This window comes from Penicillium chermesinum (assembly GCF_028974085.1).
Source record: "Penicillium chermesinum strain IBT 19713 chromosome Unknown utg000007l:1.0-2695246.0:1.0-2697696.0, whole genome shotgun sequence".
Classification (NCBI taxonomy): Eukaryota; Fungi; Ascomycota; class Eurotiomycetes; order Eurotiales; family Aspergillaceae; genus Penicillium; species Penicillium chermesinum.
This window is the reverse complement of record NW_026695317.1, coordinates 1,845,729-1,872,970: the sequence shown is the minus strand read 5'-3', so window position 1 is coordinate 1,872,970 and position 27,242 is coordinate 1,845,729. Positions and strand designations below refer to the sequence as shown.

The 27,242-nt window shown below is 50.9% G+C and overlaps 12 protein-coding genes across 12 annotated transcripts; 7 read left to right on the top strand and 5 right to left on the bottom strand.

The window, feature by feature from the left end:
- Positions 1 to 189: 189 nt before the first annotated feature.
- Positions 190 to 1,278, top strand: N7468_009431 (uncharacterized protein; the record flags this gene model as incomplete). The annotated part of the gene is made up of 1 exon (XM_058478727.1): positions 190 to 1,278. One exon carries the CDS (start codon positions 190 to 192, stop codon positions 1,276 to 1,278), a length of 1,089 nt encoding a protein of 362 aa, XP_058327057.1.
- A 1,221-nt stretch (positions 1,279 to 2,499) lies between these two features.
- Positions 2,500 to 3,434, top strand: N7468_009430 (putative short-chain dehydrogenase/reductase; the record flags this gene model as incomplete). The annotated part of the gene is made up of 3 exons (XM_058478726.1): positions 2,500 to 2,542; positions 2,598 to 3,319; positions 3,372 to 3,434. The coding sequence occupies 3 exons, from the start codon at positions 2,500 to 2,502 to the stop codon at positions 3,432 to 3,434; spliced, it is 828 nt and encodes a 275-aa protein (XP_058327056.1).
- Positions 3,435 to 3,902: 468 nt separating this feature from the next.
- On the bottom strand, positions 3,903 to 7,791 carry N7468_009429 (ABC transporter ATP-binding protein; the record flags this gene model as incomplete). Its single annotated transcript, XM_058478725.1, has 3 exons — positions 3,903 to 6,818; positions 6,905 to 7,531; positions 7,585 to 7,791. The coding sequence occupies 3 exons, from the start codon at positions 7,789 to 7,791 to the stop codon at positions 3,903 to 3,905; spliced, it is 3,750 nt and encodes a 1,249-aa protein (XP_058327055.1).
- A 1,358-nt stretch (positions 7,792 to 9,149) lies between these two features.
- Positions 9,150 to 10,716, top strand: N7468_009428 (arylsulfotransferase family protein; the record flags this gene model as incomplete). Its single annotated transcript, XM_058478724.1, has 2 exons — positions 9,150 to 10,043; positions 10,099 to 10,716. 2 exons carry the CDS (start codon positions 9,150 to 9,152, stop codon positions 10,714 to 10,716), a joined length of 1,512 nt encoding a protein of 503 aa, XP_058327054.1.
- A 165-nt stretch (positions 10,717 to 10,881) lies between these two features.
- Positions 10,882 to 11,590, bottom strand: N7468_009427 (uncharacterized protein; the record flags this gene model as incomplete). Its single annotated transcript, XM_058478723.1, has 2 exons — positions 10,882 to 11,113; positions 11,241 to 11,590. The coding sequence occupies 2 exons, from the start codon at positions 11,588 to 11,590 to the stop codon at positions 10,882 to 10,884; spliced, it is 582 nt and encodes a 193-aa protein (XP_058327053.1).
- A 1,041-nt stretch (positions 11,591 to 12,631) lies between these two features.
- N7468_009426 (glycoside hydrolase family 30 protein) lies at positions 12,632 to 14,143 on the top strand (the record flags this gene model as incomplete). Its single annotated transcript, XM_058478722.1, has 2 exons — positions 12,632 to 13,481; positions 13,536 to 14,143. 2 exons carry the CDS (start codon positions 12,632 to 12,634, stop codon positions 14,141 to 14,143), a joined length of 1,458 nt encoding a protein of 485 aa, XP_058327052.1.
- A 2,790-nt stretch (positions 14,144 to 16,933) lies between these two features.
- met16 (phosphoadenylyl-sulfate reductase (thioredoxin)) lies at positions 16,934 to 17,930 on the top strand (the record flags this gene model as incomplete). The annotated part of the gene is made up of 2 exons (XM_058478721.1): positions 16,934 to 17,114; positions 17,182 to 17,930. The coding sequence occupies 2 exons, from the start codon at positions 16,934 to 16,936 to the stop codon at positions 17,928 to 17,930; spliced, it is 930 nt and encodes a 309-aa protein (XP_058327051.1).
- A 1,032-nt stretch (positions 17,931 to 18,962) lies between these two features.
- N7468_009424 (phosphoserine phosphatase SerB) lies at positions 18,963 to 20,483 on the top strand (the record flags this gene model as incomplete). The annotated part of the gene is made up of 3 exons (XM_058478720.1): positions 18,963 to 19,775; positions 19,842 to 20,099; positions 20,160 to 20,483. The coding sequence occupies 3 exons, from the start codon at positions 18,963 to 18,965 to the stop codon at positions 20,481 to 20,483; spliced, it is 1,395 nt and encodes a 464-aa protein (XP_058327050.1).
- Positions 20,484 to 21,161: 678 nt separating this feature from the next.
- Positions 21,162 to 22,418, bottom strand: N7468_009423 (lipoate synthase; the record flags this gene model as incomplete). The annotated part of the gene is made up of 1 exon (XM_058478719.1): positions 21,162 to 22,418. The coding sequence occupies one exon, from the start codon at positions 22,416 to 22,418 to the stop codon at positions 21,162 to 21,164; it is 1,257 nt and encodes a 418-aa protein (XP_058327049.1).
- A 719-nt stretch (positions 22,419 to 23,137) lies between these two features.
- N7468_009422 (uncharacterized protein) lies at positions 23,138 to 24,087 on the bottom strand (the record flags this gene model as incomplete). Its single annotated transcript, XM_058478718.1, has 2 exons — positions 23,138 to 23,827; positions 23,896 to 24,087. The coding sequence occupies 2 exons, from the start codon at positions 24,085 to 24,087 to the stop codon at positions 23,138 to 23,140; spliced, it is 882 nt and encodes a 293-aa protein (XP_058327048.1).
- Positions 24,088 to 24,930: 843 nt separating this feature from the next.
- On the bottom strand, positions 24,931 to 25,203 carry N7468_009421 (uncharacterized protein; the record flags this gene model as incomplete). Its single annotated transcript, XM_058478717.1, has 1 exon — positions 24,931 to 25,203. The coding sequence occupies one exon, from the start codon at positions 25,201 to 25,203 to the stop codon at positions 24,931 to 24,933; it is 273 nt and encodes a 90-aa protein (XP_058327047.1).
- An 890-nt stretch (positions 25,204 to 26,093) lies between these two features.
- N7468_009420 (uncharacterized protein) lies at positions 26,094 to 27,185 on the top strand (the record flags this gene model as incomplete). Its single annotated transcript, XM_058478716.1, has 1 exon — positions 26,094 to 27,185. One exon carries the CDS (start codon positions 26,094 to 26,096, stop codon positions 27,183 to 27,185), a length of 1,092 nt encoding a protein of 363 aa, XP_058327046.1.
- Between the last annotated feature and the right edge of the window lie 57 nt (positions 27,186 to 27,242).

Here is a 27,242-nt window from a genome sequence, read left to right as displayed (position 1 = left end):
TGAATCGGTGCAGCTGTGACTTCCAGGAAGACTCTGATCTTGTACTGGATCCGTAGACAGAGTTCCAAATTGTATCATGCTTGATGGAAATTCGATCGATGATCTCTCCACTTCAGCTCACTTATGCTGTTTCATCCCAGAATCCAGTAAAGTGAATGAGAAGAAGCGTACTTTCCATTCACCTCTTGTATGTTCCTTCACTTCCTTCACCCAGCTGAGAGTTCCTCATTACTTGCCATTTCTGCTTCCTTACACGTTACCGTTCGCAAGCTCCCATACCCCCAGAGCGCTACCAGAGCATCGAAGCAACCGCCAACCTTGTGCCCAGTCAAAATGGCCACCTTCCATTCCAACGCAAGCAGCTGCGAGTCTTTGCTGACATACCTCAACGCCATGAAAAGTGATCCTTCTAAATGGAAGCTTTATGATGCAATCGTCCTGAACCGGGCCATCATGAACGCCCATAACTGCGGAAACAACTTGCACCAGTCTCTCTCCTTGGCAAATTTCCTTTTGGGGTGGAAAGAACTTATCTGCATCACCATCCCTGTACCCAAAGCCGAAGGAGACCGCGCTGAAGAACATGAGAGCTGGTCCTGGGATCTTCACTATGCATTGTTCACGAGGTTCACTCGAGGCGGGTGGTGCGAGGTCCGCCTTCTTCATCCTAACGCTCACGGCACAACTCCTCTCCTCCTGTCTCGTAACGTTGCGCACCTGGAGAAGCTTATACTCCCTATTGCTGCTTACAATGCGGCAACCGCGTGCCGACAGATGTTGACAGAGGATTCCACGACAAAAAACGCTGCTTTCCTCGCTTCCGTGAACGACGAGCTGAAGGGGATCTGGGCGGCGCATGGAATCACCTGTGAACAGGGGCATCCACGTCCAGGTGAAGACGGAGCCATCATCGCCATCTCTTGGGTTAACCGCCTGTGGATGGAGCGGTACAGCGAGGTGGCCGCCCTTTGTCAGAAGACACACCTGGCCGAGAACCCGGAACCCATGCCCTGGCAGTTCAGCCGCACGGTTCCTCTGCCATCATTTCTGGATTTTTTCCATGATGGCTTGAGGAAACACCTCGTTCTCTATCATGGCGCCACAGACCATGAGGCAGGTGAAGTGGCGTCGTCCAGGTGCATGCAATGTGTAGCCAAGAGATGGGATGCGGTAGCTCATCCGCCCATGAAGGGCTGGCCAATCTCAGATTTGCCGATACTCGAGGATTACTCTTGCTTGGAGGCCACTTGCTCCTACCGCGCAACTGAGTTGAATTAAGCTTGGCGGCGTCGAACGTGCACTGCAATAAGACATGGCATGCACATCCTGCAAAAGAGAAGATTGCCGTTTTCCAAAGCCTTTCCAGCAATCGGGCAGAGCTTCGATTTGGCGAGGTCCATCCAGCGAATGACGTTATTTTGGCGAGCTTATGAGAAAGGGGATGCCGATGCCGATAGTTAGACACTAAAAGTTCAAGTTCGACAAACTCTTTTGCTTTTGAACTGACCCGAATTTTGCCAAAATTGAAATATTGAAGTTGCGCGCTTAAGCTTCTACGCTGCAAGTGAATGGGCCAGTGAGGCCTTTAGGCATGTACACGAGTCTATGTGTTCTTGTACGTTGACTCATCTAGTGATGACTTGATAGGAGTGATAAATTGGTGTCTTTGGGAGTATACAAGCAATAATACTGGTATGCCAAAATTAAAGAACAGGGGGAGGGATAGCTTATACAATACAAGTAGTAACACTGAAGCAACGAAATCGAAGAACAGGAGAAGAAGTAGCGATAGGTAACAGAGTTTCTTTAAACAACTTTCCTTAGACTTCCGTCAATGTCAATGTATTTTTCGAGAATCAAATCCTCCCAAGACTTCTCTGATCCGCAAAAATTACAAGCGGCTATCTTTGCGCTCAGTAGTGATGAGATCCCAAAACCCCATCCAATTAGCGTTAACAAGGAGAGTCAGCGAGTCAGGACTGGCTACGGTGGTCTAAGGCTGTCCTTCCACAAAGAAGGTCCGCTTGCATAGAATGTAAGACCCCATAGACCGGGATTCCGAAATCGGGAACCCGCTCCAACGCCCCACGGGGTCCACGAGATCCACCAGATCCACCAAATCCACGAAGATTCTGGCGAAAGGAACATGCGTGACGTAGCAAGCGATTCGCGCTGGACTTCCGAGCGCAAGCTGCTCCATTCCGTAATTTATCCGGGTCCAGAGTCACAAGGCGCTTAGCTCCAAGGCTTTAGGTCCTGAATATCTCAGCTCTATCTATACCGCTGGGCATACTAGTAGAAAGCTCCTGACTTGGATCTACGCAGTAGTCAAGCACATTTGGCCGTCCTGTTCTCCCAAATTACTTAAAAACGTCGCCTTCCCCTCCTTCTGCGAGGGGTCGAAACAGACGTGGAACCACGCTTGCAGCACGCACAGCACACACCTACTGCGAGACAATCCCGAACAAAAGTGCCAATCGCAACAAATCTAACGAGACTATGGCGTTCAGTCGTCGTTTAGCAATCCTCCCCGGAGGCCTGGGTAGGTATTAATGTCGCAGGATCGCAAGATTCCAACACTAATGCCCACTCGACAGGTGGCCTGGGAACCAGCATCGGCCAGAAATTAAGACAGCAGGGAGCTCGCCTCGCCATTCTCTACGCCCCGTTCGAAGCAGCTAAAAAAGACCAGCTGCTCGAGACGAGCTATGGCAGCGCGAACCCCGAAGGCGTGCACGCCTACGAATGCGATATCACATCCCCCGATTCTGTACGGTCGGCCTTTGCCTCTTTGAACGAGGAGTTGGTCGCGCCGGAATCGAGTTCACCGACCGAGAGGGCGTTCCCCAGCATTCTGGTCAACACAGCTGGCTACGTGTCGCTGAGCGACATGGAGCTCACGCCCCCCGAAGAAACCATCAGGCACCTGAATGTCAACATCCTGGGCCCCATGCTCTGCTCCCAGGCCTTTGCGAATCTCTACTTCGCGGCCTCGAAAGTCGCCGAGTCCTCCACCAGCCCTGCGCCGCCTGGACGGATCGTTAGCATCTCGTCTCAGGCTGCCCATGCGGCATTGCACCGGCATGGTGCGTACTGTGCTTCGAAGGCTGGACTGCTGGGTCTCACGCGGAGCATGGCTTCCGAGTGGGGAGGCCGTGGCATTACCGCGAACGCCGTCTCCCCCACAGTGGCGTGGACGGCTCTCGGCCAGAAGGCCTGGGGCGAGGACACCGTGCGAGAGGCATTCTTGAAAACCATCCCGACCGGCAAGTTTGCGCTGCCTGAGGAGGTTGCGGACTCGGTTCTGTTTCTTTGCCAGGTATGTCTGTATCATATGATCTCTTGTATAGGGATGCTGATGGTTTGGATAGGATTCTAGCGGGATGATCAATGGCGCAGATATCCGTGTTGATGGAGGTTTCACTATTCGGTGATTAAGAAATGCCAATGAGTTGCCTGTGGATGTATTGCAGCTACCCTCCCAGCTATTGACAGAAGGTCTGCTATTTAAAGATTCGAGTTTGAACGCGGTGATGATGCATATGGACCACCAGCATTTAGAATGTTTCATCTAGCCTAGCGCTACCTCAAGCTGAAGAAAGACATATCCCAGAACATGTATATTGATATTACAGTCCTTCAAGTTGTCCAATGTCAAGTTTCAGCTGCCGAAGGTCTCCCTATTACTTGTACGTAGTAGCAGACATGATCAGGTGCATAGTTGAAAGTGGGGGAGAGATTTTGAAATTAAGAGGAGGTTTTCTATGGATAATTTACAAGCATTCCTTTAGAAGTCGAGACAGATGACGCGAAGCATTGACTTGGAGTCCATTGGTTGACATGGGCCTTTCCTGATCACCACCCCTAAAGATCGAGGGCCTGGTTTTGACACTAGTTCAGTGTTAGCCGAGCGATATAATGCAAGACAAACAGAAACTTATTAGCTTACCATCTGCCAATAAACCCCCCCTCAATTTCAAGAGTGCCGAGTGCGTGCCTTTCTCCAGCACTTTGCCTTCTCCGAGAACGTAAATCACATCTGCATTCTGGATTGTAGCCAGGCGGTGCGCCACAGAAATCGTAGTGCGGCCCTTCCTAGCCCGTTCAAATGCTGCCTGTACAAGCTTCTCGCTCTCAGAATCCAACGAACTTGTCGCCTCGTCCAAGAGCAGGACCTGTGGGCTCCGAACTATGGCACGTGCGATCGAGAGTCTCTGCTTTTGCCCTCCACTGAGACTGACGCCCTTGCTGCCGATCTGTGTGTTGTATCCTTCAGGAAGAGAGATGATGAAATCATGGATGTTTGCGTCGCGGCAGCATTGGTGCAGCTGTTCTTCTGTTACCTCGCCTTCGTTGACACCCAGCAGAATATTCTCACGAATGGTGCCCGCAAAGAGAGATGGCTCCTGAGCCACCAGTGACAGAACTCGGCGGTATTCATGGAGACCGAGAGTGGTGATATCTTGCCCGTTCAACAGGACGCGGCCATCATCAACCTCGTAGAACCGCTCGATGAGCGAAACGATGGATGTCTTTCCGGACCCAGAGGCACCAACGAGGGCGGCGTATTGCCCCTTTTCAATAGTGAGGTTCAGGCCCTTGAAGATCGGGATATCACGATAAGGGTGTTTGAAGTACACGTCCTTGAACTCGATTTTCACGCCCTCGGTCGTGTCGGGGAGAGTGCCCGAAGACCCCTGTCCAGTATTAACGCGGGTGCTGCGAACACCCATAATTCGATTTGCGGCCGTCGAAGCCAAAATAGCATTTGGTCCGAAGCTGAGCCATTGACCAGCAGACTCCGCTCCCTGGATTACGGACATATAAGTCACGAAGAAAGAAAAGACGCTGTACTCCCCGCTGAGAAGTAAACGACCGCCATACCATAAGATGAGGGCCTGGCACGCTAAGCCGATACTGTCTGCAAACGCGAAGATGAGCGAAGTCCATCGCGCCTTTTTGTACGCGGACACCACGTGGCCGTGGAGGAGGTTCTCGTATCGGTCGCAGATACTATCTTCCATAACCAGAGCAGAGACAGTCCGGAACGCGCCGATCGATTCGGCTCCGAACTTGGAGCTCTCTTTGAAAACCGCTTCGTTCATTTCGTTGAACTGCATCTCGTAGCGGATCCGGTGAAAGCTTGCTCCGACACTGAGGGGTAGAATGACGCATAAGGCGACAAGCGCCAGTTTCCAGCCGTACGCGAAGGATATGGCGAGAGACCCGATGAGCGAGAAAACTCCAACCAGGAGCATACATGTGTTCACCCCTAGAAGTTCCTTTAGAGAATTGGGGTCGCTGGAAAGCCGGGCCGTTAATTGACCGGTTGCATGGTCCTCGTGGTCGAAGTACGAGATTTTCTGTAGGAGGATTGACTCGAAGTATTCTTGGCGATAGACGGCTGCAATGAAATGCTCGACGTTGGTTGATACTCCTATCACAATGAAATAACAGACACCAACCCCGGCTGCGAGGACAGCCCACCACTTGGACCAGAAGGCCGAATCATGGTGGAGACGTTGTCCTGTTTCTGAGAAAACGGAGATAACATGAGCAAAGAACCATGCTTGCAGGGGAACCGCAGTGGCGGCCCCCGCGGAGAAGATCAAGGCAAGGGCGTAGAAGGGAAACCTGCTTCTTTGCTCCTGCAGAAGTCGTCCGAAGCTGTTGAATAGCTTCAGCTTCTCCCACCGCGAGCTTCTCTCTGACTTGGCATCATTGCTTTCAATCGCGTGTTTCTCGGGCTCGGGTATCGCGTCTGGACGTTCTTGGCTCACAGGATTACTCTCGTCTCCCTCCCCGAGAGAAAGCTGCTGCATATTGACCAGGCCCTTGTAGATACCATCGGCCTTAGCCATCAGAGCGGCATGAGTTCCCTGCTCGGCGATCTTCCCATGTTGAAGGACAACGATTTGATCAGCGTTTCTTATGGTGGATAACCGGTGGGCGATGGTGATCGTGGTGCGACCCTTCGACGCTCTTTCAAGAGCTGCCTGTACAATCCTTTCACCGCGGACATCGATTGAAGAAGTGGCTTCATCCAGAATGAGAATACTTGGCTTCGAGATGATGCTCCGAGCAATCGCGATTCGTTGTCGTTGCCCACCGCTGAGCTTGATTCCGGATTCACCCACTTGTGTGTCATAGGCGTCCGGCAGCTTGTGGATGAACTCGTCTGCGAAGCTTTCTTTACAGGCCTCTTTCACCATTTCACGTTTCTTCTCCTCGGATTCGTCTTCCCATTGGGTTCCAATCAAGCCAGAAGCGACATTTTGGTGAATAGTCTGATTGAAAAGAAATGGTTCTTGTTGCACCAGGCCAATCTGCGAACGCCACCATTTGATGTTGATATCTTTAATCTCGTGGCCGCAAGTAGAGATGCTGCCCTTGAGCGCCACACGGGGTCCCAGGTCTTCAAGAGAGGCTTGAGGTTCCTTCCCATTCTCGCTCTCATCATCGTCATCCTTCTTGCCCTTCTGCTTCTTTTTCTTTTCGATAATTTTGGCGATGGTAGGCTGATCATTTAAGGTATACCATCCTTCAATGAGACCCACGATGGTGCTCTTCCCCGACCCACTGGGACCGACTATAGCAGTGCTTTTGTTGGCTTGGATGCGCAAGTTGAGTCCATCCAGAATCTTCTTTGAGGGGCGACTAGGATAAGCGAAGTGGACGTCTTCGAAAATGATATCCGAAGTCGAATTCACCACCGGTTCCTGAATAGTTCCGACTACCGGCCGGGGGGTATCTATGACAGCAAAGAAATCTGATGCAGCCACTAAAGCCTTCGAAATTGCGATAAGCGGTGCGGAGACCTGAGAAAGAGAGGTTCTTACACCTGGTCAGCTTGCTATTCTTGGAAAAAAAATCGGGTGGAAATGGGGAACGGGTCGACATACACCATGAGCATTACACTCATTAAAACAACAACGACAGTGCCCACGTTATCGACACGACCCGCTACATAAGACTTGGTGCCGAACCAGAAAGCCAGAGCAAACCCAGCTTGGAAACTGAAGAAAATCAGACCCATCTGGACAGCTATAACGGGGCCAATCTTTTGCCCTGCCTGTCTGGCTTCGCGGATCCATTCCGAATATTTCTCGACGGTCCGAGTCTCAGCTCCACACGAAGCAATCATACGGATGGCACTGAAGGCCTCGGCTGCAACCGAATCGGCTTTTGACTCGGCCTTGGTGAGTTGTGCATGGTATTTGATGGCCAAGGGGAGAAGGAATCCCAAGGCAAGGACAATGAACAATAATGTTGAGCTAGTGACCAACGTTACCGACCAGGAGTAAGTGAATGCGACCACGATGGCGGAAATGATAGTGGCCATGTACTCGAGGAAAATCCCCAGCTTCTCGGAAATTCCGAGCTGGAGGGTGTTTGCCGTCGCTGTAATGGTGGCCGCAGCGGAGCCCGACGGCATGGAATCCAACACATGGACCGTCTGGCCGAACAAGGATTGAAGGTAGTGCAATCTGATCTTGGCCGACATGCGAATGCCGATGATGCGGAACGAGAACTATCGGCGGTAGCTTCAGTACTGCGCCCATCCAGGCGTGACGGCGATCTTACCTTATTGATATAGTTGAGACCCAAGCGCGCGATGAAAAGGGCAAGCATGTACAAGCACTGCCTGTCCAAGGTGTGACTGAAGTCTGCCTTGGTTGGCCCGTTACCCCCGCCAAACTCGCTGAAATTGGCGACCAGCCTCCCAAAGACGACCGTCATGAGAGGCATCGTGATTCCGGCTCCAATACTGGCGACCCCGGCCGCCGCCATGAGCGCAATGTCCCATCGCCGTGCATAACTGAACACCCGAAGGTAATCTTTGAAACTTGGGTCTCGCGTGGGAGCGGCACTCGCGGTAACCACCGGATTCTCGGTGGCGGCGTTGTGAGCGTTGGTATCTGGAGTATATGAACTGGATTCGTCTTGATCTCAGCAGCCTCTGCGATCTTCCGATCTTCTTCCATCGTCGGCAGGATCTGGCCCCCTTTTATTTTGGGGCAAAACGGGCGTTTGCTGGCGCAGCTTTTAGGGGAGAGGCCCCGGTTTACTCAGGTAGCATTGTGAGTTTCTGGACATCCACGGTAGTTCGAGTGTTATCTAAAGGATTTCCACTACCCGTCAAAAAACGATTGATCCTACGCTTTCCTCTAGGCGACCATGGGTGTCTCGAATCATTGCCGGTATGCTGCTGGGATGGCCCCACTTCATTCGGTCGCTCCACCGAATCTCGTATTTCCTGAATCAGAGCGCCAGGTGTTACCCTTTAGGATGCAGAGATCAGGTGATTCTGCTGGACTGGGTGCAAATCTTGATTATGCACAAACGCTATACGAATACGACAGTGCACGTAACCATGAGCACAGACACAGGGCAAGTATCGGGGTTCAAGTTAAGGTCGAATTCCCTTTTACTCCAGATTCTTCGAGTAGACGCGGATAGAAAAAGCGGCTAGCTCGTTGCTCAGCTTGAAGATGGACAAACCCTACCCCTGGAGACTACGCCACGGATCGGTTGAGAACTCGAGCAGTTTCGCCGAAACTGCGAAACCCTCCGGTCGCTTTGGAGGACAGGGCGCGATCTCGAGCTCCGGCCCCTTCCAATACCGCATGGTAATGCATGTCTTTCATGCATGAAATAATATGGAGACTGGAATCCTCAGATTTTGCATGCGTGTGCGTTCCCACGTGCTGACCAGCCTCATATTGACAACGGCGTCATCGTGCCGGTTACGCCTAACGATTCTACTGGCCAAAGAAGGTGCTCATCCATCTTATCGATCGGTAATTTAAGCCGCAAGGCGCTCGGGACGTTTCAGAAAGCCTAAAAATGACGAAAGTTATCGTGCGTCGAGAACCTCCGCTCTACATCCGGGTACTTAATATATTAATCCCTGTACTTGTTTCGCGTAGTGGACGATTGCGCAATTGCTTTGTTAGCTACGATTTAATAACTTGAACCTAAGTTAACTGCCCATCTAGTGAGCGGGGACGGACAATGCTACTGTTTTGGGCGAATATGGCGATTGCATCATTCTGCAAAATCAGAGAACCCTGAAATAGCAGGGGTTTATCTCCAAAAAAAAGGAAAAAAATTAACCACCACATCTGAGCATTGAAGCTCCTGCCAGTATGATATCTTTTACAAGTCCAACGACCAGTCTTGTCTTGCTGGCTATAGGCTCTGCTTATGCCACTACAGAGGCTGGGAAATGGCCCTATCAAACATTCGTGACCGAACCAGATTTTCATCCTCCCATCTTTGACATTGAGAAAAATGAGGAGGCGATAGCAGAAGGTCTGATCCTCTTCACTCCTTCCACTGAAAGCCGAGCCAACATTGCTGCAAAGGAACTTGCTTCGGCGATGATAATGACTGATGATGGCGAGCTTGTATGGAACGGCGACACCGCGAAGCCGCAGACCAACCTCTTTGTCCAACAACTTGATGGAAGACCGGTTTTGTCCCATTGGCGGGGTACTGGCTCTAATACCGGCCATGGATACGGTTCCACTACAATTGTCGACGATACCTACAGTGCCATCTACGAGATCTGTCTTCAAGGCGACTTTGTCACTTCCGACGGAACATCTCACGACTGCTACAACGATCTCCACGAGTCCTTCATCACTGATGAAGGAACTATCCTGGTGACTGCGGTCAATGCGACTACCGCCAACCTGACTTCCGTGGGCGGTCCACCAGACGGGTGGATATGGGATACCATGTTCTACGAGATCGATGTCAAGACTAATGAGACCGTGTTCCGCTGGAGCCCTTACGAGGCCGGTATCTCTTTCAATCAGTCGAAGGCTACTTTTAGCAGCGGTGATGCAGGGGACGGCACCAAGGGAACGCCCTGGGATTGGTTCCACATGAATGCCGTGCAACGTATTGGGAACAAGTACCTTGTCAATTCTCGTCACACTTGGTCTACCTACCTGCTCGACAGCAAGGGGGGCATTGAATGGCGAATTGATGGCGGCGATGGCGGTGACTTTGTGCTGCCTTTCGCTGATCTCTTCGTATGTACTACCCGTACACTCTGCATTATCCAAATACATGCTAATGATATAAAAGAGATGGCAACATCATGCTCGCGGCTATAACTTGACCGACTCATCTGTCGAGATCCATTGGTTCAACAACAACAACACCAACTGGGACAATACCACTACCACTTCCGGTCTGAAGCTAAGCCTGGATTTAAAGGAGAAGACCGCCACACTCCTGGAAGTATTTGAAGATCCCACGGATCCTATCTACACTGATTCCCAGGGATCATTCTGGCCCTTGCCCAATGGAAACACTCTTATTGGCTACGGAAGTATCCCGAAGATCAAGGAATTCGGCCCTGATGGCAACCCCCGTATGACCCTGACCTTCGGCGAGAACGACTTGGTAATGTCCTACCGATCCTACCGCCAGATCTGGCATGCCACTCCTCACTACCCGCCCAAGGCCTGTGGTAGTGATAAGGTGGTTTATATGAGCTGGAATGGTGCTACTGACGTGACTGATTGGGTCGTTTATGGTGGGAGCTCCAGGGAAAGCCTGTCACAGCTTGGAAAGGTTGCTAAGGACGGCTTTGAGAATTCATTTAACTTGGAATCCTTCGCTGCATACGTGCGGGTTGAGGCATATGACGGAAGCAAGTTGCTTGGTAAGTCAGATGTCGTTACTGGAGAGTCGTGCTAGTACGGGCCTTTTGGGGAGTCATTTTATTGTAGGATCCCAAATTTTCACGTCTACTATTGCAGGAAGGTCGGTACCTCAGTGAATAAAAAGCTCCTTCAAGATTCTATGATTGTATTCATATAGGGAATCCTTCGTGCTAGATTTACGGGTAGAAAGCGATCCAAATCAAGGGTTCAAAATCATCCCGGTCAATCGGAAAGGTCCAAATCCGCAGTTCGGCGCAGCATATTTACGCAGATCTATATCCACATGTCTGGTCTCCTGCATTCCCAGCTTCTCAAAGAAACCTAAAGCAGGCGCCTCGGCAAAAGCTGTAAAAGGAATGTTCTCTTCCTTAGCCTGGTCGGTCGCAAGCTTCACCAGACTGGAACCAATTCCACGTCTCTGCAGCTCAATTCTGACACACATGTAAACAAGTTCTACATAAAGTTAGCAATGAACGGGCTACGCGGCACAGGACAATTCTTACCAACGTGCTCGATCTTGTGGAAATCTTTAGAAATTTGCAGAATGGCATTGTTCACCTCGGCGTAAAGAGGGGGGGGTTTATTCCCTCGGGAGTCTTCTGTTCTGCAAAGTTCTTGTTTTGCGCCTCAATTTCCTCTTTCGTGGCCACGGCTTTCTTCGCAAACGCAATGTATCCGATGATTTCCTTGGTGTCGTTATCGACCGCCTTGAAGTTCTTGATGCTGGGGTCCTCGAAGCCGCCTTTGACAGCCCCCGAGTACATTCTCATTTGGATCTTGTCATTAGGCCAGTCGAGGAAAATCAAACGATTGATACTGAGCGCCTGCTTCGAGGAGTGAAGAAATTGTGCCAGAACCGGCAGGTCCTCCGATTCCACAGGAACGAGCGTGTAATTGGGGTAAGACATTGTTTGGAAGAAGTAAACTGGATCCGAGCTCTTTGGATCACTAGGATAACTAGATGTTGATTGACTTCTTTGCTTGAGATGAACAAGACGTTAAATAGCTGTCGCCAGCCAGGCATTCAAATTCAAGTGGCTTTCGCGCGATTCAGGCTTCCTTCATAGAGACCAGGGTTTGCTGGTGGCCTGAAATTTGCGCACGTCATTGTTGATATTTTCCCAATTGCCTGGAGAAGGAATATCTCATTCCGCGTTCATCGAAGGCACTCGAAAGCACGGCTGTTTTGTTCGGTGCTCTGTTGCCCCTCGGGGAGGATCACGTCGCAGATCGTTGATTGGGGCCGATCACCTGGACAGGAAAATGCTGTATGACTAATACTAGAATATGGTTCCAGGTTGAAGGAAATCCTATTGACTGCATGATCCATATATGTCACAGACTCCCACACATCTCAGTTGCTGTTTCTTCAAAATCAAGGGCGTGACAATCCTATTCTACAGGAGATGTAGCAAGGGATTGCGCTATTCGAAGGGTTGGGGCTATGCCAATTTGCGGCAAACTTTCGGTAAACTCGGGCTAATTATGCCTCAAATAATATGTATGACGATTATACTATTCGGGACTAGAGATCTGCATAATCACAGAGTCGTATTGTCTAGTAGCGCTGTGGCTTGAGCTGAAGTGACGGGGTGATGGCTGTGGGTCCGTCGGCATATCCCCTGAAGGTGTGTAAAAGGCACATGCATCATAATATGCCGGTTTCTCCGAGCCGGATAGGCTTAGAATCAAGCATTTGGAGGTCCACTTGTTTGCCATTGGCGAGGAGAAACCAAATCGGGGCGTAGAAGGCTTGACCGTTCGTGCAATTGGGGGCCATGTTTCGTGCCTAAACTCCGTGAACAAAACCGTGTCAACAACCTTGGAAGACTCCACACCGTGCGCCCATAGGACCTTTTGCATTGCTCTTTGGGGCACATATAAAGCACAATGTGGCCCCCGTGGATGCTCCGCTATCCTTCAGGGTCAGGTTCTATATAGCTATCACCATGCTTGTGTTGACTCTGCTCGGTCTTGCTGCCTTTACCCAAGCTGCTGAGAAGCGCGCAGGATCTGCCTCGGCCTACAGTTCCAACTCTGCCGGCAACTATAAGCTTTCTTCCATCAGTGCGCCCGTGCAGGGGGCTGGAAGTCCCGGGTCCAGCTCCACATGGAAACTGACCGTTGACGATTCGAGCAATGGACACAAGCAAACAATTGTGGGTTTCGGGGCGGCAGTCACCGATGCCACTGTCACTTCATTCAACACGCTTTCTAGCTCAGACCTACAAAGCCTGTTGAATGATCTGGTGACGAGCTCCGGTGCTGACTTCTCCCTCTTCCGTCACACTATCGCTTCATCTGATCTTTCTGGCGACCCGGCCTACACGTATGATGACAATGGCGGCTCCCCTGACACATCGCTCGCGAGTTTTGGGCTGGGGGACCGGGGAACGGCCATGGCTAAGCTCCTGGCGTCTATGAAGTCTTTGAAGTCAAGCATGAAGATTCTTGGCTCTTCATGGAGTGCTCCCGGTTGGATGAAGCTGAATGGCAAACTCGATGGCTCCACGGATAACAACAACCTGAATGATGGTTACTTGGGAAGCGGCGTTGGCACCTCCGGCTACGCAAGCGCCTTTGCTCAGTACTTTGTCAAGTACATCCAGGCCTACAAGGATCAAGGCGCTTCGATCGACGCTATCACCATTCAGAACGAGCCTCTGAACAGCCAGTCGGGCTACCCTACTATGTATGTCTACGCCGATGAGTCGGCACAATTGATCCAGAAATACGTCGGTCCTGCTTTATCCAACGCTGGTCTAAGCACCGGTATTTGGGCGTACGACCACAACACGGGTATGTTGGGTTACAACAGGGATTTTAAGCCGGATATACTCTAACAATGTACAGACAACTCCGATTATCCCCAGACCGTCATCAACGACGCCGGTCAGTACGTTGACTCGGTCGCATGGCACTGCTACGCAAACCCGGTCAACTGGACCGTCCTCACCTCCTTCCACAACGAGAATCCTTCTGTAAACCAATACATGACTGAATGCTGGACTCCAAAGGGCTCATGGAACCAGGCCGCCGACTTCACTATGGGACCCCTGCAGAACTGGGCCCAGGGCGTTATTGCCTGGACCCTCGGGACCAACTCCAATGACGGGCCTCACTTATCCAGTGGTGGGTGTTCCGACTGCGCCGGTTTGGTCACTATTGGTGACAACGGAGGCTACACGTTCGAGACATCTTACTACATGATCGCGCAGTTCAGCAAGTTCATTCCCACGGGTGCTATCATCCTTGATGGAAGCGGGAGTTATTCTTACAGTGACGGTACTGGTATTCAGTCTGTTGCTTCTCTCAACCCCGATGGAAGCCTGTCGGTTGTTATTGAGAACCTTTTCAGCAATGACGTTTATGTCACTGTCTCTACTAACAGTGGCCAGGAATGGAGTGGCAATGTCCCCAGCGAGTCTGTGACTACCTGGGTGCTGCCTGCTTCTTCCTAGGTTATCTACCTAGGTAGGCCTCGTAGCATGGAGCCAGTATGGCTGGCAACAGGACTGTGAACATGGACTTTCCAAGCGTGGGTATTTAATTCAGTGGAAAGTCAATTCTAGCGTCATTCAAATACAATCTCCCTTGATGTAATGTCTTTTCTTTTTGTATAAGTTCATGTACACAGAGCTAGGATTATGCAAGCCCCTTTTAACCGGAGCTAGGGGAAAGCAAATATCTCCGGGTAAATCAGATGAATCGTGCTCGTATTCGTATTTCCAGTAAGTTATCCCCGACCGAAACGTACCGTCCCTACGCAACCCTCGCATGAGCGACCAGCCTAGAACTTGAAGTTCAACCGGAATATGGCAGAATAAATCAATGCCAATCACGGGTTATACTTCTTCAGCCTGCCAGATTGGATTCTCTCGTCGGATCCATCTACGAAGACATGAAGCGTCGCGTGAGTGTTCTCGGATAACCCCAGAATGCGGCCCGTACCGCCGATTAGGTGGCCGATAATCCTCTGTGCAATGCAATTTGTGTGGGAAGAAATATTTGAGAAAGTATGAATTTTATTTCTGATCTTATTCTATGCCAAGTCGGGCTAATATTATATGGTAGTGATTCCCTCTGCAGGCATTACCAATGCCGTCTCAAGATCAGGTCTCAACCTCCACCGGGCACCGACCAAGACAGAGAGCGCCGACGCAAAGCATGCGACAGTGTGCCAAAAGCCGTGTGACCTGTGACGGTATATCTCCATGTACTGCTTGCAGTGTGAATGGTCGCACATGCTGTGATGAATGCCTAGGCCAGTTCTCACACGAGGTTCATCCGAACTTACACAGGTATGCTGTTCCATAGCGAAATCAGGGACATGGTCATGAATCGATAAGCCGACAAGATGCGCTACAGTCCGCAAATAGCCTGCCATTCCTTTTGAAAATATTCGGCACCGAATACCCCCAGCCCAACAGAATCGAACCATGCCCGCTCTCTGCTGTCAACTCAAGAGACAAGAGACTGAGCAGCTGATTTCTCTCTTACAAGCTTAGGCGTAGAGGCATTTGGGGCTTTTCATACTGGGATCTTTCCGTTCTCGTTGTTTCCTTTTTCTTTTCGATTCTTTTTTTCTTTGATAGCAGCTGTACTTATTATTCTGGTACAAATAGTAAGCCCTAACGTGAAGTCGTGGCGCCGAGTACAGTTCCATCGGTATCCGGCGCTTGTATCCGTCACGGCCTTAACCAAAGTCAGACACTGGTGGCATATATCAGAATCACCACTTAACCATGGGAAGTCTTTGAAGAACGGAACTTGCATCAGGTATGATACAAAGCTCCACAGAAGGAAAGAAAATCCTCATTGTAACCAGGATCATGGCACCTATTTCGATAATGGACATGTACAATATCAGGTTCTTCAACAAGCCACCTTACTTATCCCACCAAAGGGAGCCTCTAGAAACCCCTTGATAAGAACAATTTTCACCATGTTGATGGAGCCAAGCCAAGAGATGCACCGGCACTGCGTGCAAGTACCATCCACGATGCTCTACTACTCGAGCCTTGCCTAGCAGTGGACAGATTCCGTCGTCAACTGCTTCATGCTATTGGGGGCATGGCATGTTAATAGCATGCTCACGAATAACCGAGGGACGGTCTTTATTGCGGGATGTGAAGATCCAAAGGCATCGACCAGTGCTGTTGAATTTAAGTGGAGGCCCTTGCTAGAACCATAAAACATATGATCCTCGGTTGCCACTTGGATATGTACTGAGTCGACGTATCATACTGTATGAGCCTTTCTCTATGATAGCAGTAAGTAGAGCTAGCAAGAGGCAATATATCTGGCAGCATGTCAATATCGAAGCAGTCCCAGATTTGAGCTACAATGTGGACTGTGTCCGATACACAATCAACATAGATCTACTACGCAGTGTAAGTAAACACCGGACCTGGATTGTGATGTAAGAATGACCACAAACTGGAGCTCTAAGGCCGGTCGCGTCACGTGCCAATCTAGAGCGGGATGTACGAGTCGGGGGCGAGACAACTACACGCCGTATTCCAGTTGGAAGCCCCAAGGCGTCTTCCCCGCCACCGCGACACCATTAGATCCTACTGTATAGTGCTTAAAGATACGCCCCGGATTTCTAGAAGGTACTGACGTTTTCTTACAGATGACTCAACTGCAGGTCCAAGAGCTGCATTGGTCAGCGCCGTAATATAACTGGGTCCGGGTCAGTGGGATCAATGCCTTGTCCAGGAGGGGGCAAGCCTGCAAAGTCATGATTTATCATCCGGCAAAAGGCTCAGCTTATCACAACCAACTAGCACGGAAGAGGACCCGAAACCATGGGGCTTTCAGGCTTTGTGGAGTGGCCGGCGAGCATCATCGGTTCGCAATCTCGCGTTCATTATGGTAGGGGGAGCGGCAGAGACCCAGAGCGCAAGTATTGCGTGATTGCGTGATTGCAAGCATTTCGCTCCGGAAGCCAAAGGAACCGAATTTTTCAGCAACCTTGGCCTAAAAAGGCAGGCGGTAATATGCGATTGCGCGATCGCAACGCGGCAGAATGAGGGTCGATGCGTTCAATGCCCGAGGAGCTGCCAGGGACGAAGGCTCCGATGTCGTGCTTGTTCCGGATCTCTTGCTTATATTCTCCAATTGTCTATTCCTGGTTCTGCCTTCGACTTTGGTCTTCCATCTTTCGAGCTATTGTGTGATCCCTTAGCCTTGCATCTTTACCCGGCCTGTCTATACTTCTATTTCACACACTCGACTCGTTTATCACGATGCCTGCCAAAGCACCCGTTCAATACCCCTCCGAGATGGACGTCATGGATTCTCGTGACTCTATCACCGAGTCTGGCTATGTGAGCGGCGGTTCCAGCGAGGAATACATCCCAGAGATCGTCTTCACCAAGCCCCATCTCAAGTTTCTGAATCGTCAGCTGCAATTCCTTGAGCCTCAGGGTATGTATTATCTCTTCGAGCCCCCCTCAATGATACAAAAGTTCTTATTTTGACTCATGGTATTCAGAAATTCTCCGATGGTGCATCACGTCACTGCCCCATCTCTTCCAAACAACTGCCTTCGGCCTGACCGGCCTGGTCACTTTGGACATGATGTCCAAACTTGATATTCCTCGCCCCCAGATGGTTGATTTGATCTTCCTCGACACTCTGTACCACTTTCAAGAGACCCTGGACCTGGTTGACCGGGTACGCAAGCAATATCCTCTCAACAATATCCATGTATACAAGCCTGCCGGTGCCGAAACCACCGCCGAGTTTGAAGCTAAGTATGGTGCCCGTCTTTGGGAGACCGATGACCAGCTCTATGACTGGGTTGCCAAGGTTGAGCCTGCTCAGCGGGCTTACCGCGAGCTGAACGTTCACGCCGTTCTCACTGGCCGTCGCCGCAGCCAAGGTGGCAAGCGCGGTGACCTCGACGTTATCGAAGTCGACGAAGCCGGCCTGATCAAGGTCAACCCCTTGGCTAACTGGTCTTTCGACCAAGTCAAGCAGTACGTCCGGGAGAACAACGTCCCCTACAACGTGTTGCTTGACCGTGGCTATAAGAGTGTTGGTGACTGGCACTCCACCCAGCCTGTCGCCGATAACGAGGATGAGCGCTCTGGTCGCTGGAAGGGTCAGCAGAAGACTGAGTGTGGTATCCACAACCCCCGCTCCAAGTACGCCCAGTACTTGATGGAGATGGAACGCAAGCGCCAGGAAGAGGCCCTGACCCAAGCACTTCACTCTCAGCTCTCTACTGCTGCTCAGTGATAGCCTCTTCATTTATATCTTGCATTTCCTATCGCATATCCATCGGCGTTGGTTGGATGATACCTTTAGCTTTTTGCCCGTTCTTTCTTTTACGTTTCAGCGTTACGGACCAAATTTCAGAAGCCGCATTCTCGAGCTCTGACGCCTACCTTTCCTACGACCAAGGGCTTCGACCCTGGAAAAGTATTAGATTCAAGTTGCAGATTTCTCTCCAACATGTACATAGAAGTTCGACACCCCAGTGAGGGAGTCGAATACAATGATAATGACCTTTTTACGATCAAACTCCCTTAGAGTTCACTATCATACTTTCGGTAGCCTTGACCTCCGCCTCCCATATTTGAACCGCATTCCACGATCTGCCTTGCTTCTAATAATATCTTGGGATGTTTCCTTCGGAGGCACTGTCACGTGTACCGGTAACCCTACATCGAGCCAGAGGCCCGACGCTGCGAATATTCCCCAAGACTATAGGATTTCCCCAGGATGCCTGCTGATGAAAGATCATTATGCAACTGCGGCTAAATTACTCGATAAATGAACAGAACTCGGAAAAGCTGCCCTTGGGTCTGATCTTGGTGCGCTGATGATCTGGAATCAGCGCGTACACCTGTGCGCCTAACGGATTCCTGCCATGTCCCTGCATTTCATTTCTTCGATATGCTTTGACTCGCACAGACATACAGACTTCGAAGGAGAAGGAGGACCCAGCGAAACCCGACCTTTGGTAGGGTACTCTGCAAAATATCCATCAAGTTCGAACTACTAGGGTCCAATTGAGAAGTTGAGAGCCAAAATGTCCAGACTGTCGTAACAAAAATACCGACCATGTAATGTAATTCCGGCCCATCCCAGCCGCCGCAGGGCGGGCCTGTAACTTTACTCCGTATTTCTCGAACACAGCTTACCCCGTTCGAGGGATCGAGGGGAACCAAATGTGCAACAAACAAGCACACTCCTACCCACGTGCCGTTCACCATTTTCCCTGTCAGGAGGAGCTGCAACCACAAAAGTTCAACAATCAGCCTCATCATGGCACAGTCCATCCCTTCCCGCCAGCGGCCTTCTCTCGGCCAGATGCGCAGCAGCTCATTCCTTCAGGACCACCAGCAATATAAGCCGCCAATCCCCATTAACCAGACTATCGGGGAGGTCCTCGGCGCGCAGATGGAGGAGACCTTGAAAATAGCCAACCCTATCAGCCCAGACCCCGAGCGAGTCACCGACAGCGGCATTATCCACAGCATCTTCCACCCTCAGGCCAATTCACTACCGACCGGTACCCCTCGCATCGTCGCTACGATCTACTACAAATCCGCCAACCCGGTCCACCCCCACTTCCATCCCGATGCATCCCCAAATCCCACCTCAGGCGAAAGACTCCCCTCGCCCCAGGTGCCCGAGGGCTCTGCGCCCACGGCCGACATGGACAAATTCCCGCGCGAGCCACCTGCCCCAGAGCCGGAGCCGCTAGATCACTTATACGGGCCTTACGTGTCCCAGCTGTGCTTGACCAATTTCCTGCAGATCCTCGAGGCTCTCCCAACCCCATACCAGCGCACGACTACTTCACATCGCTGTCTGGACCGTACCGAGCAACCTCGTGTAGTCGAGGTCACATTCTCCCCGCCGCCAGATCCGAAGTATCTCTCCTTCAAGGATCTGCGGAAGCACGAGAGTATTTGGCGCTTTGAGCGCGAGTGGAACGTTGAGGTCGTTTTGCAGAAAGAGAGTGTGTTCCGCCGACATAAGCGCCTCGCTATATTTGATATGGATAGTACTCTCATTAAGAATGAGGTCATTGATGAGATTGCCAAGTTCGTTGGCGTGGAGAAGGAGGTTTCGGTACGTCGCCGGTTCCTTCCCACCTCGGCCAGCCTGATAAGCTAATCCCTAATCCCATCGACGTAGGAAATCACCGAGCGCGCAATGAACGGTGAATTAGACTTCTCTGCATCACTGAAGGAGCGCGTTGCGCTTCTGAAGGGCGTTCCAGCGGATGTGTTCGAAAAGCTCAAGTCCGTGATCACTATTGCCCCAGGCGCTCGCGAGCTGTGCCGGGCTTTGAAGGCCCTCGGATACAAAATGGCAGTCTTGAGTGGTGGCTTCCAGCCATTAGCCGACTGGCTGGCAGAACAACTGGGTCTGGATTATGCAGTCGCCAACCATGTAAGCGTCTTATCCCCTTTCAACTGGCGGCAACGAACTAATGTTTCCCCCTTTCTTTAGTTGGAAGTCGACACCGCCACACAAACTCTGACCGGAAAACTGGTCGACTCCTACCCCATCATCGATGCAGTCCAGAAGTGCTCTCTTCTGAAGTCCATCGCTGAGCAAAACAAAATCCCTCTCTCTCAAACCATAGCGGTCGGCGATGGCGCGAATGATCTGCTCATGCTTGATGCTGCTGGACTCGGCGTTGCCTGGCGTGCCAAGTCTAAGGTGCAGCTTGAAGCGCCCACCCGCATTAACGGAGAAAGCTTGGTTGATATTCTGTACCTGCTTGGATTGGAGAAGGAAGACATCGAGGAGTTGATTGAGATGAATAACTGATTATGGAGTACGAAGCCAAGGAATACAATTTTAGTCACCGAGTGAAGGACGCAAGCCCAATAAGTGCATTGAACGAACAATACCCTTTTGCTTTTCTTTCTTTCTCTTATTTTCCCCCTCTGTCTCGGCTCATTTAAATTAGATATGGAGGATTTGGCGAGTTTATAACATGATCGCCCTCTTGATATAAAGTCGTATGGTCACGCCAGGTTTACTGATCAGTAGATCTATCTAGCTTAGAATTCAGGGTTCGAACCCAGATGTCCAACTTCTTCAGTTAGCAGCAACCGTCTGCTTGCTAGTCGTATGCTTTCTCTAAATTCTGAACAAGAATCCGGTCCTACGGTCCTCCCGGTATAAATCATTCATAGCGAGTACTAGATCTGATTGGACCCCAGTGCCCTTCTGCAAAGGCGGGCGTGAGGAAGGGAAGGGATAAGAGGCCTGGAGAATTTAGAAATGAATTTAGATAAGCCTGCGCGATACAGCTGTACAGGAACCGCTTATGGTGATACAAGAACTGCATGTTGAAATAGTGAAAGAGAGATAACACCTTGACCCAAACCAATAATGCAATATCAACGCCCCCGCCAATGAACCATAGGTTCTGCTCAACCACCACGAGGAATTCCCGTCTGGAGCCCATGGAACATGTCTATTATTTGAAATTCCGCCCAACTAATGGGTAGCTTCATTGGCCGCAACAACAGTGTCATTGACGGCACCCTTCGCAGCACCAGCTCCAGAGCGACGCTTCTTGAGAACATTCTCAATGAAAGCCTCACCCGCCTTGTAGCTACTCCGGACCAGCGGCCCGGAAGCACAATACAAGAAACCCATATCAAGCGCCCGCTGGCGCCACAGCTCAAAGCGATCCGGAGTCACATACTCCTCAACAGCCATATGCCGCTTGGTAGGGCGCATGTACTGGCCGAAAGTAACAACATCGGTATCAACAGCCCGCAGTTGCCGCAGCGCATCCCAAAGCTGCTCATCCGTCTCTCCAAAGCCCAGCATCAGAGATGTCTTGGTAATGAGATCTGGCTTCGCCTCCTTCGCCGCCTTCAGCACCCGAAGCGATTGCTGGAAGGTAGCACGGCGATCACGCACATACGGCGTGAGTGCCTCGACGGTCTCGACGTTGTGCGCGTACACATCCAGACCTGATCGCGCAACCAGCTTTGCCATCTCCGTGTCACCCCGGTAGTCACCGGTCAGACACTCGACAAGGATGTTGGGCGCCTTCTGCTTGATCTTGATCACCGTCTCGGCGAAGTGCCGGGCGCCGCCGTCCGCGAGGTCGTCGCGATCCACAGTCGTCAGGACAACGTAGCCCAGACCCCACCGCGCAATCGCTTCAGCGGTGTTCTCGGGTTCGTGAGGGTCCAGCGGGGCGGGGGCACGGTTGGTCTTCACGCTGCAGAAGCGGCAGCCGCGCGTGCACGTATCGCCCATCAGCATAATGGTGGCGGTTGCAGCGGATTTGTCGCTGCCGCCCCAGCAGTCGGAGATATTAGGGCAGCGGGCTTCCTCGCAGACGGTGTGCAGGTTCAGGCCGCGAAGATCTTTCTTCAGGCGTTGGTAGTTCTTTGAGTCGGGGATCGGGGTCTTCAGCCATGAGGGGAGTCGGGTCATTTCCTTCTTGCGGCCGGCGGGTCCAACCATGGCTGTTTTCAGGGCATAAGCTTCGTTGGGCTCGAGGGGGCCGTTGTCCCCGCCGCCGGAGACAAAATCGCTGAAGGAGGGGCCGGCATTTAGTTTATCTTGGAAAGAAGTCTTTCGCCGCCGGGTGATTCCTGGTGTGGATGTTGCGGAGCTGCCGTCGGTGGTGGCGTAGGTGCGGTAGATGAGGTGGGTAGTGAGCGACGTCACTGGAGAGGCAGTCTTCGTCCTCACGGACGACAAATGTCGCAGGCTTCGAGTTGGAGTGGCCATGATATATGAATTTGAGGTTGTCAAGTGCGCGCCGAGAAAGATATGGCCCTGACAGCTTCCCGCGGAAAAGGTCAGGTGACCAGGCGCTGATAGGCTTAACGCTGTCCCTTCCCGATTTCCGCGAATCTGCCCGGGCAGTTCACTTGCTTTGAAATCCATGAGCTCGTGAAACAATCTATCAAATGATGCAGGAACCGATAAAATACTTGATTGCAATAAGAATAATTCCACTCCTTCGTCACATGAAAGAACTGTTGCCGTGTCTGGACCTTTCATGGCTTCAGAGGTTGGAAGATAGACTTGAGAGGAAGATGGACTTGATGGTATACGTAGAGGGAAAATGTAGCTAAGACCACGTTCGAATATGTTGTCACAATTTAAACCACAACCTAAACATCCAGGAGCTCAAAGATAGTTGTTTGGATTCCGCAAATGCCAGGCCTTCTGCATAACTAATGGAGCCCATCATTATTACTTAAGACCTATATGCATGATCTCCGCGTGGGTTCCCACGTCTAAGGCTCATACAATGGAGAACTTGGGTCAAGGGTACCGATTTTGGAGTAATTTGGTTGAGTGTGATCAGCTCGCAAGACCTTCAATATGGTGGTGCTATTCCCATAGCTGATTGATGAGATCTAGATTTATAAGAAGAGCTGATTTCAATTTTGCGTCAATGAAAACCCAATACCTTGTAAGCCTTGGTACCCCTAATCATCTTATTTGCTTATACCTAATGCCCGCGTGACAAAATCTTTCACAGTGTCTTCAAACGAGTGGTATCCATACTCCAGCTCCTTGGCTGCGGTCTCTCCATCCACACCATGATTGTCTTCGATCGCCTGCCTTTCCTTCGAAACAACTTCTTTCAAAGATGAGAATGATGCTGCAATAATATCTGCAGCTTGCGAGTAGGAGAATTCGTGAGGAGAGGCTGGAATATAGCGTTTGCCGCCCGCTTCCTCGCGAAGGAGAGCTTCCACATGCGCAATAGCAAGATCACGGACATCGATCCAGAAAGGAACATGGACAGTCGGCAGTGGACTTTTTCCTGCAGCGACACTCCATAGCATGGAATCCGTCTTGTTCAACTGATCGACATTTGCAACTGAGTGGACGACCGGTCCGAAGGTCATGGGCGGACACAAGGCGACAAGGTCGAATGACGGTTTGTTATTTTTCACGTAATTCCATGCTTCGAGCTCGGCAAATTTCTTTGAGCCGCGATAGGCGACCACCGCGGTGGTAGCTGGGTCTGCCGCCTCTTCATATGTAAGAGGGTTCCAGTCTTTGCCGGTGTGTGTGAAGTAAGGTGGACCCTTCCGATTGATATCAACTACGGACGCGAAGGAAGATGTGATCACGATGCGACGGATAGACGGATTCGTGCTAGCTGCCTTTAACTGCCTCTATGACTGCCCGGACTCCGTTGATAACGGGAATAATGAGCTCTTTCTCGTTGTTTGTTGTATTATACATCAATGGCTATTGTATAGGACAAAACGGTCAGCTTCTGGTCTAGTCTGCGATTGGCAGGGCGAGATACGCTGGCTGTGTGGATTATGCCATCGACGCCCTTTACGGCTTCTGTAAGGCCACCTGGATTCTCAAAATCTTGAATTTGGACAATGTCAAACTGGCCCGCATATTGTGGGCGGGCTTTGATCATTGCTTCTCCATGGCTGTCGAACGAGTTGCACCGCGCACCCGCAGGCCGCGCGACAGGATCACATCGACAATGTGTGCCCCAGTAAAGCCAGTTGCACCAGTTACAAGAATGAAGGACATTCTGTTAGCTGAGGACAAGACAAGTGTCGGATGAGAAGCAGTCAATGTTGTTGTCTTTGTCCCCCGCTCCCCCCCTTCCCCCCACTTTCTTCTAGCCACGACGGTGCATTATCGAGAGCTGCCGCTTATCATGACCCACTTGGCCCCATGGGGTATGGGTTTGATTCGTAGATCTTTGGTGTCAGATGTTTCCATGGCTTGTGCTTTATTCCTTCCCCGTAATGGAGCCAAACAGCCATGTAGACGGCTTACCGTGAAGCCAGCAAGGGCGATCCAACTCGCCTCTTTTTAGGGCATATAAACACCCGGAATCCCCGCGGCGAGCCCCCGAAAACATGGACGAGATATTCATCTAGAACCAGTCGCTCGTTGTTCTCAGAAAGACAGAACTCACGCAACGCAATCGCCTGCGGGCATTTATTGGTGCGCAACGCGACCGAATTGTTGATAATACCGAGATGGGGAGGCTATCAAAAGGGCAACAGCCTCTCACCATGAAGATGTATAGTCGAACAAGCATTCGAAGGGCCTTTATACGCAAGAAGAATCAAATTTTATGGTACCCAGATTAAAGCTGACGCGTATTTTGGGAAAACCCCTAGTCTACAAGCCAGTCCTTCTATAACGTGAATACTGCTTTGGCCGCAAAGATTGGTCAATTTTGGATGCCGCTTTATTGAAATAATTTTGTACAATTCATATAGAACCACTTCGACCTTCTAAATTATTCACCAAGGTCGGTGATGCGTCTCATCCCAACAGCAGAACTCCCCTCAGGACCAGGGAGCTGTATCTGTTCTTGCCCAGTGCGATCGTAATGTCGCTCCTCTACAATAGCAGGTCGTCCTAGATCCTGGCGAACCGTCCGCACGACCGTATTTCCATCTGCATCGGTTTGGGAAGTGGTCGCGTATCGATGACCGGTAGAATTTGTCCCTTCGCTAGAGTTCATGGAGGAACTGAAAAAGTAGGTGGAACTGGAACGGGAGCTGGACATGGTGGCAGAAGAAGATCCTGCGATATGCAGACTAGACTGAAATGGGATCGAAAAGGCTGGGAGAGAACTTAGTAAATCTCCCACTCTCGAGATAGCTGCGTAAATCATAACAATCGTGGAGGTTGCTATGCTCATCATTAGGCCCCAACAGAATATAAACACTCCAGGTGGCAAGGTATGATTTCATCTGATATCATCTACCCGAGCGGCGATGGCTTAGATTGGCGGAGACGAGAATGTGCCCTGCCACCCTCCGCCACACAGCGGGGAAGGACATTGGGATGGTAAACCACATGTTTTCGATTTATGAGCATGGGTTCCGTCTTCTGGGATCTTGTCACACAAAGAAATATATGGGTCTGAGGGGAGAGAATGGGGCCACTTGCTCCAGTTTTAATAATGCGGCCGTGGTCTTCTAAGAACTAGAACACAAGCCACCGCGTAACGATGGCGTCCATCAGAACCTTGGGCCAACCCCAGGCTCTACCCCACATGAACCCTATGAACCCTCTCGAAATCTGAGCATAGAGAATTACATGAGCACTTGAATGGACATAACTCGATTTATGACCCTCAGTGCCTGCGACGTCGAAGACAGGGATCCTTACCGAATCGTTGCGTCATCGGTTTGATCACCACTTGCATATTCCAAGTCCTACTTGTATACTTCCGTTTTCAGGGCTAATCTGGCTGCTGCATTTCATAAAACAAGAACCCTTATCTATCATAAGATAATGAGAACTAAACAGGATCCAATGGATGACGTCCAAATTCAATCACAGCTGATATTCACCTGTATACTTAACCAAATGCTCCATCCAGACCCCCCCCACCTTCTTTGCACTTTACAAAATCCTTTACAGCATATCGCATTTCGTGAATATCACAAAATGCCCGAGTCAATCCCCAAATCAATGAAGGCGGCCGTCGTCAAGGACTTCAACAAAGGCTACGAAGTCCGCGACATCGAGGTCCCAGCCGACCTCGGCCCCAACGACATCCTCGTCAAAATCGGGGCAGCAGGTTACTGCCACACCGATCTCCAGGTCCTCCAAGGCGTTTATGCCTCTGCAGGCGCCAAACCCGGCCTCGTCGGCTCTCACGAACCCGCGGGCACAGTCGTGAAAGCTGGTTCGGAGGCGCATAAATCAGGGATCCACGTCGGTGACCGTGTGGGATCGATCAACACCTATGCATTCTGTGGTGAATGCAATGCATGCCGGCATCAAGGGCAGCAGCTCTGTGAGAAGTTGGTCGGCATGCTTGGACTCACCATCAACGGTGGATTCTCGGAGTATATGAAAGCCGATGCGCGGGTGGTCGCGAAGATCCCCGAGTCGGTTTCGATGGTGGAGGCCGCGCCGCTTTTCTGCGCTGGGGCAACTGTCTACGGGGCCCTGCTAGCTTCCGGGGTGAAGAGTGGAGAGTGGTTGGCTATTGTTGGAGTTGGTGGGCTGGGACACCTTGGTATTCAGTACGCGAAAGCCATGGGCAGCAAGGTTGTTGCCATCGACAATCGGCGTGAGGGTATCGATGTTGCCATGTCTGTTCCGGAGCATCTAAGGCCTGATAAGACCTTTGTCATTGACTCGGATGAGGCTCAGCAGAAGGTCATCGAGGAGCTGCAGTCATCTTTCTACGAAACAAATGCGGGTGTCGATCGGGTTGTTATCGATGCGGAGGCAAGGCATTTAGTCAAGATGTCACAGCAGTTCCTGAGGAAGGGTGGCACATTGGTTGATGTTGGACTGCCATCTGATGGGCCTTTCGAAGTTGATCCATTTGCTTTGAGCTTCAAGGAGCAGACGGTCAAGGGCAGGTTGATCTGCACTCCTGAGCAGAGTCAGGATATGATCAATTTGCATGCTAAGCATGGATGCAAGACGTATATTGAGAAGACGTACAGCGTGGACCAGATCAACGAGATTTGTGAGCACTACCAGAGCAAAAACCTGAAGGGAAGACTATGTATGGTTTTCTAGATTGTGATCAGCAAGGTTTTCAATTGGGGAGGGAGCTGAACGGAGCATGGAGTCGGA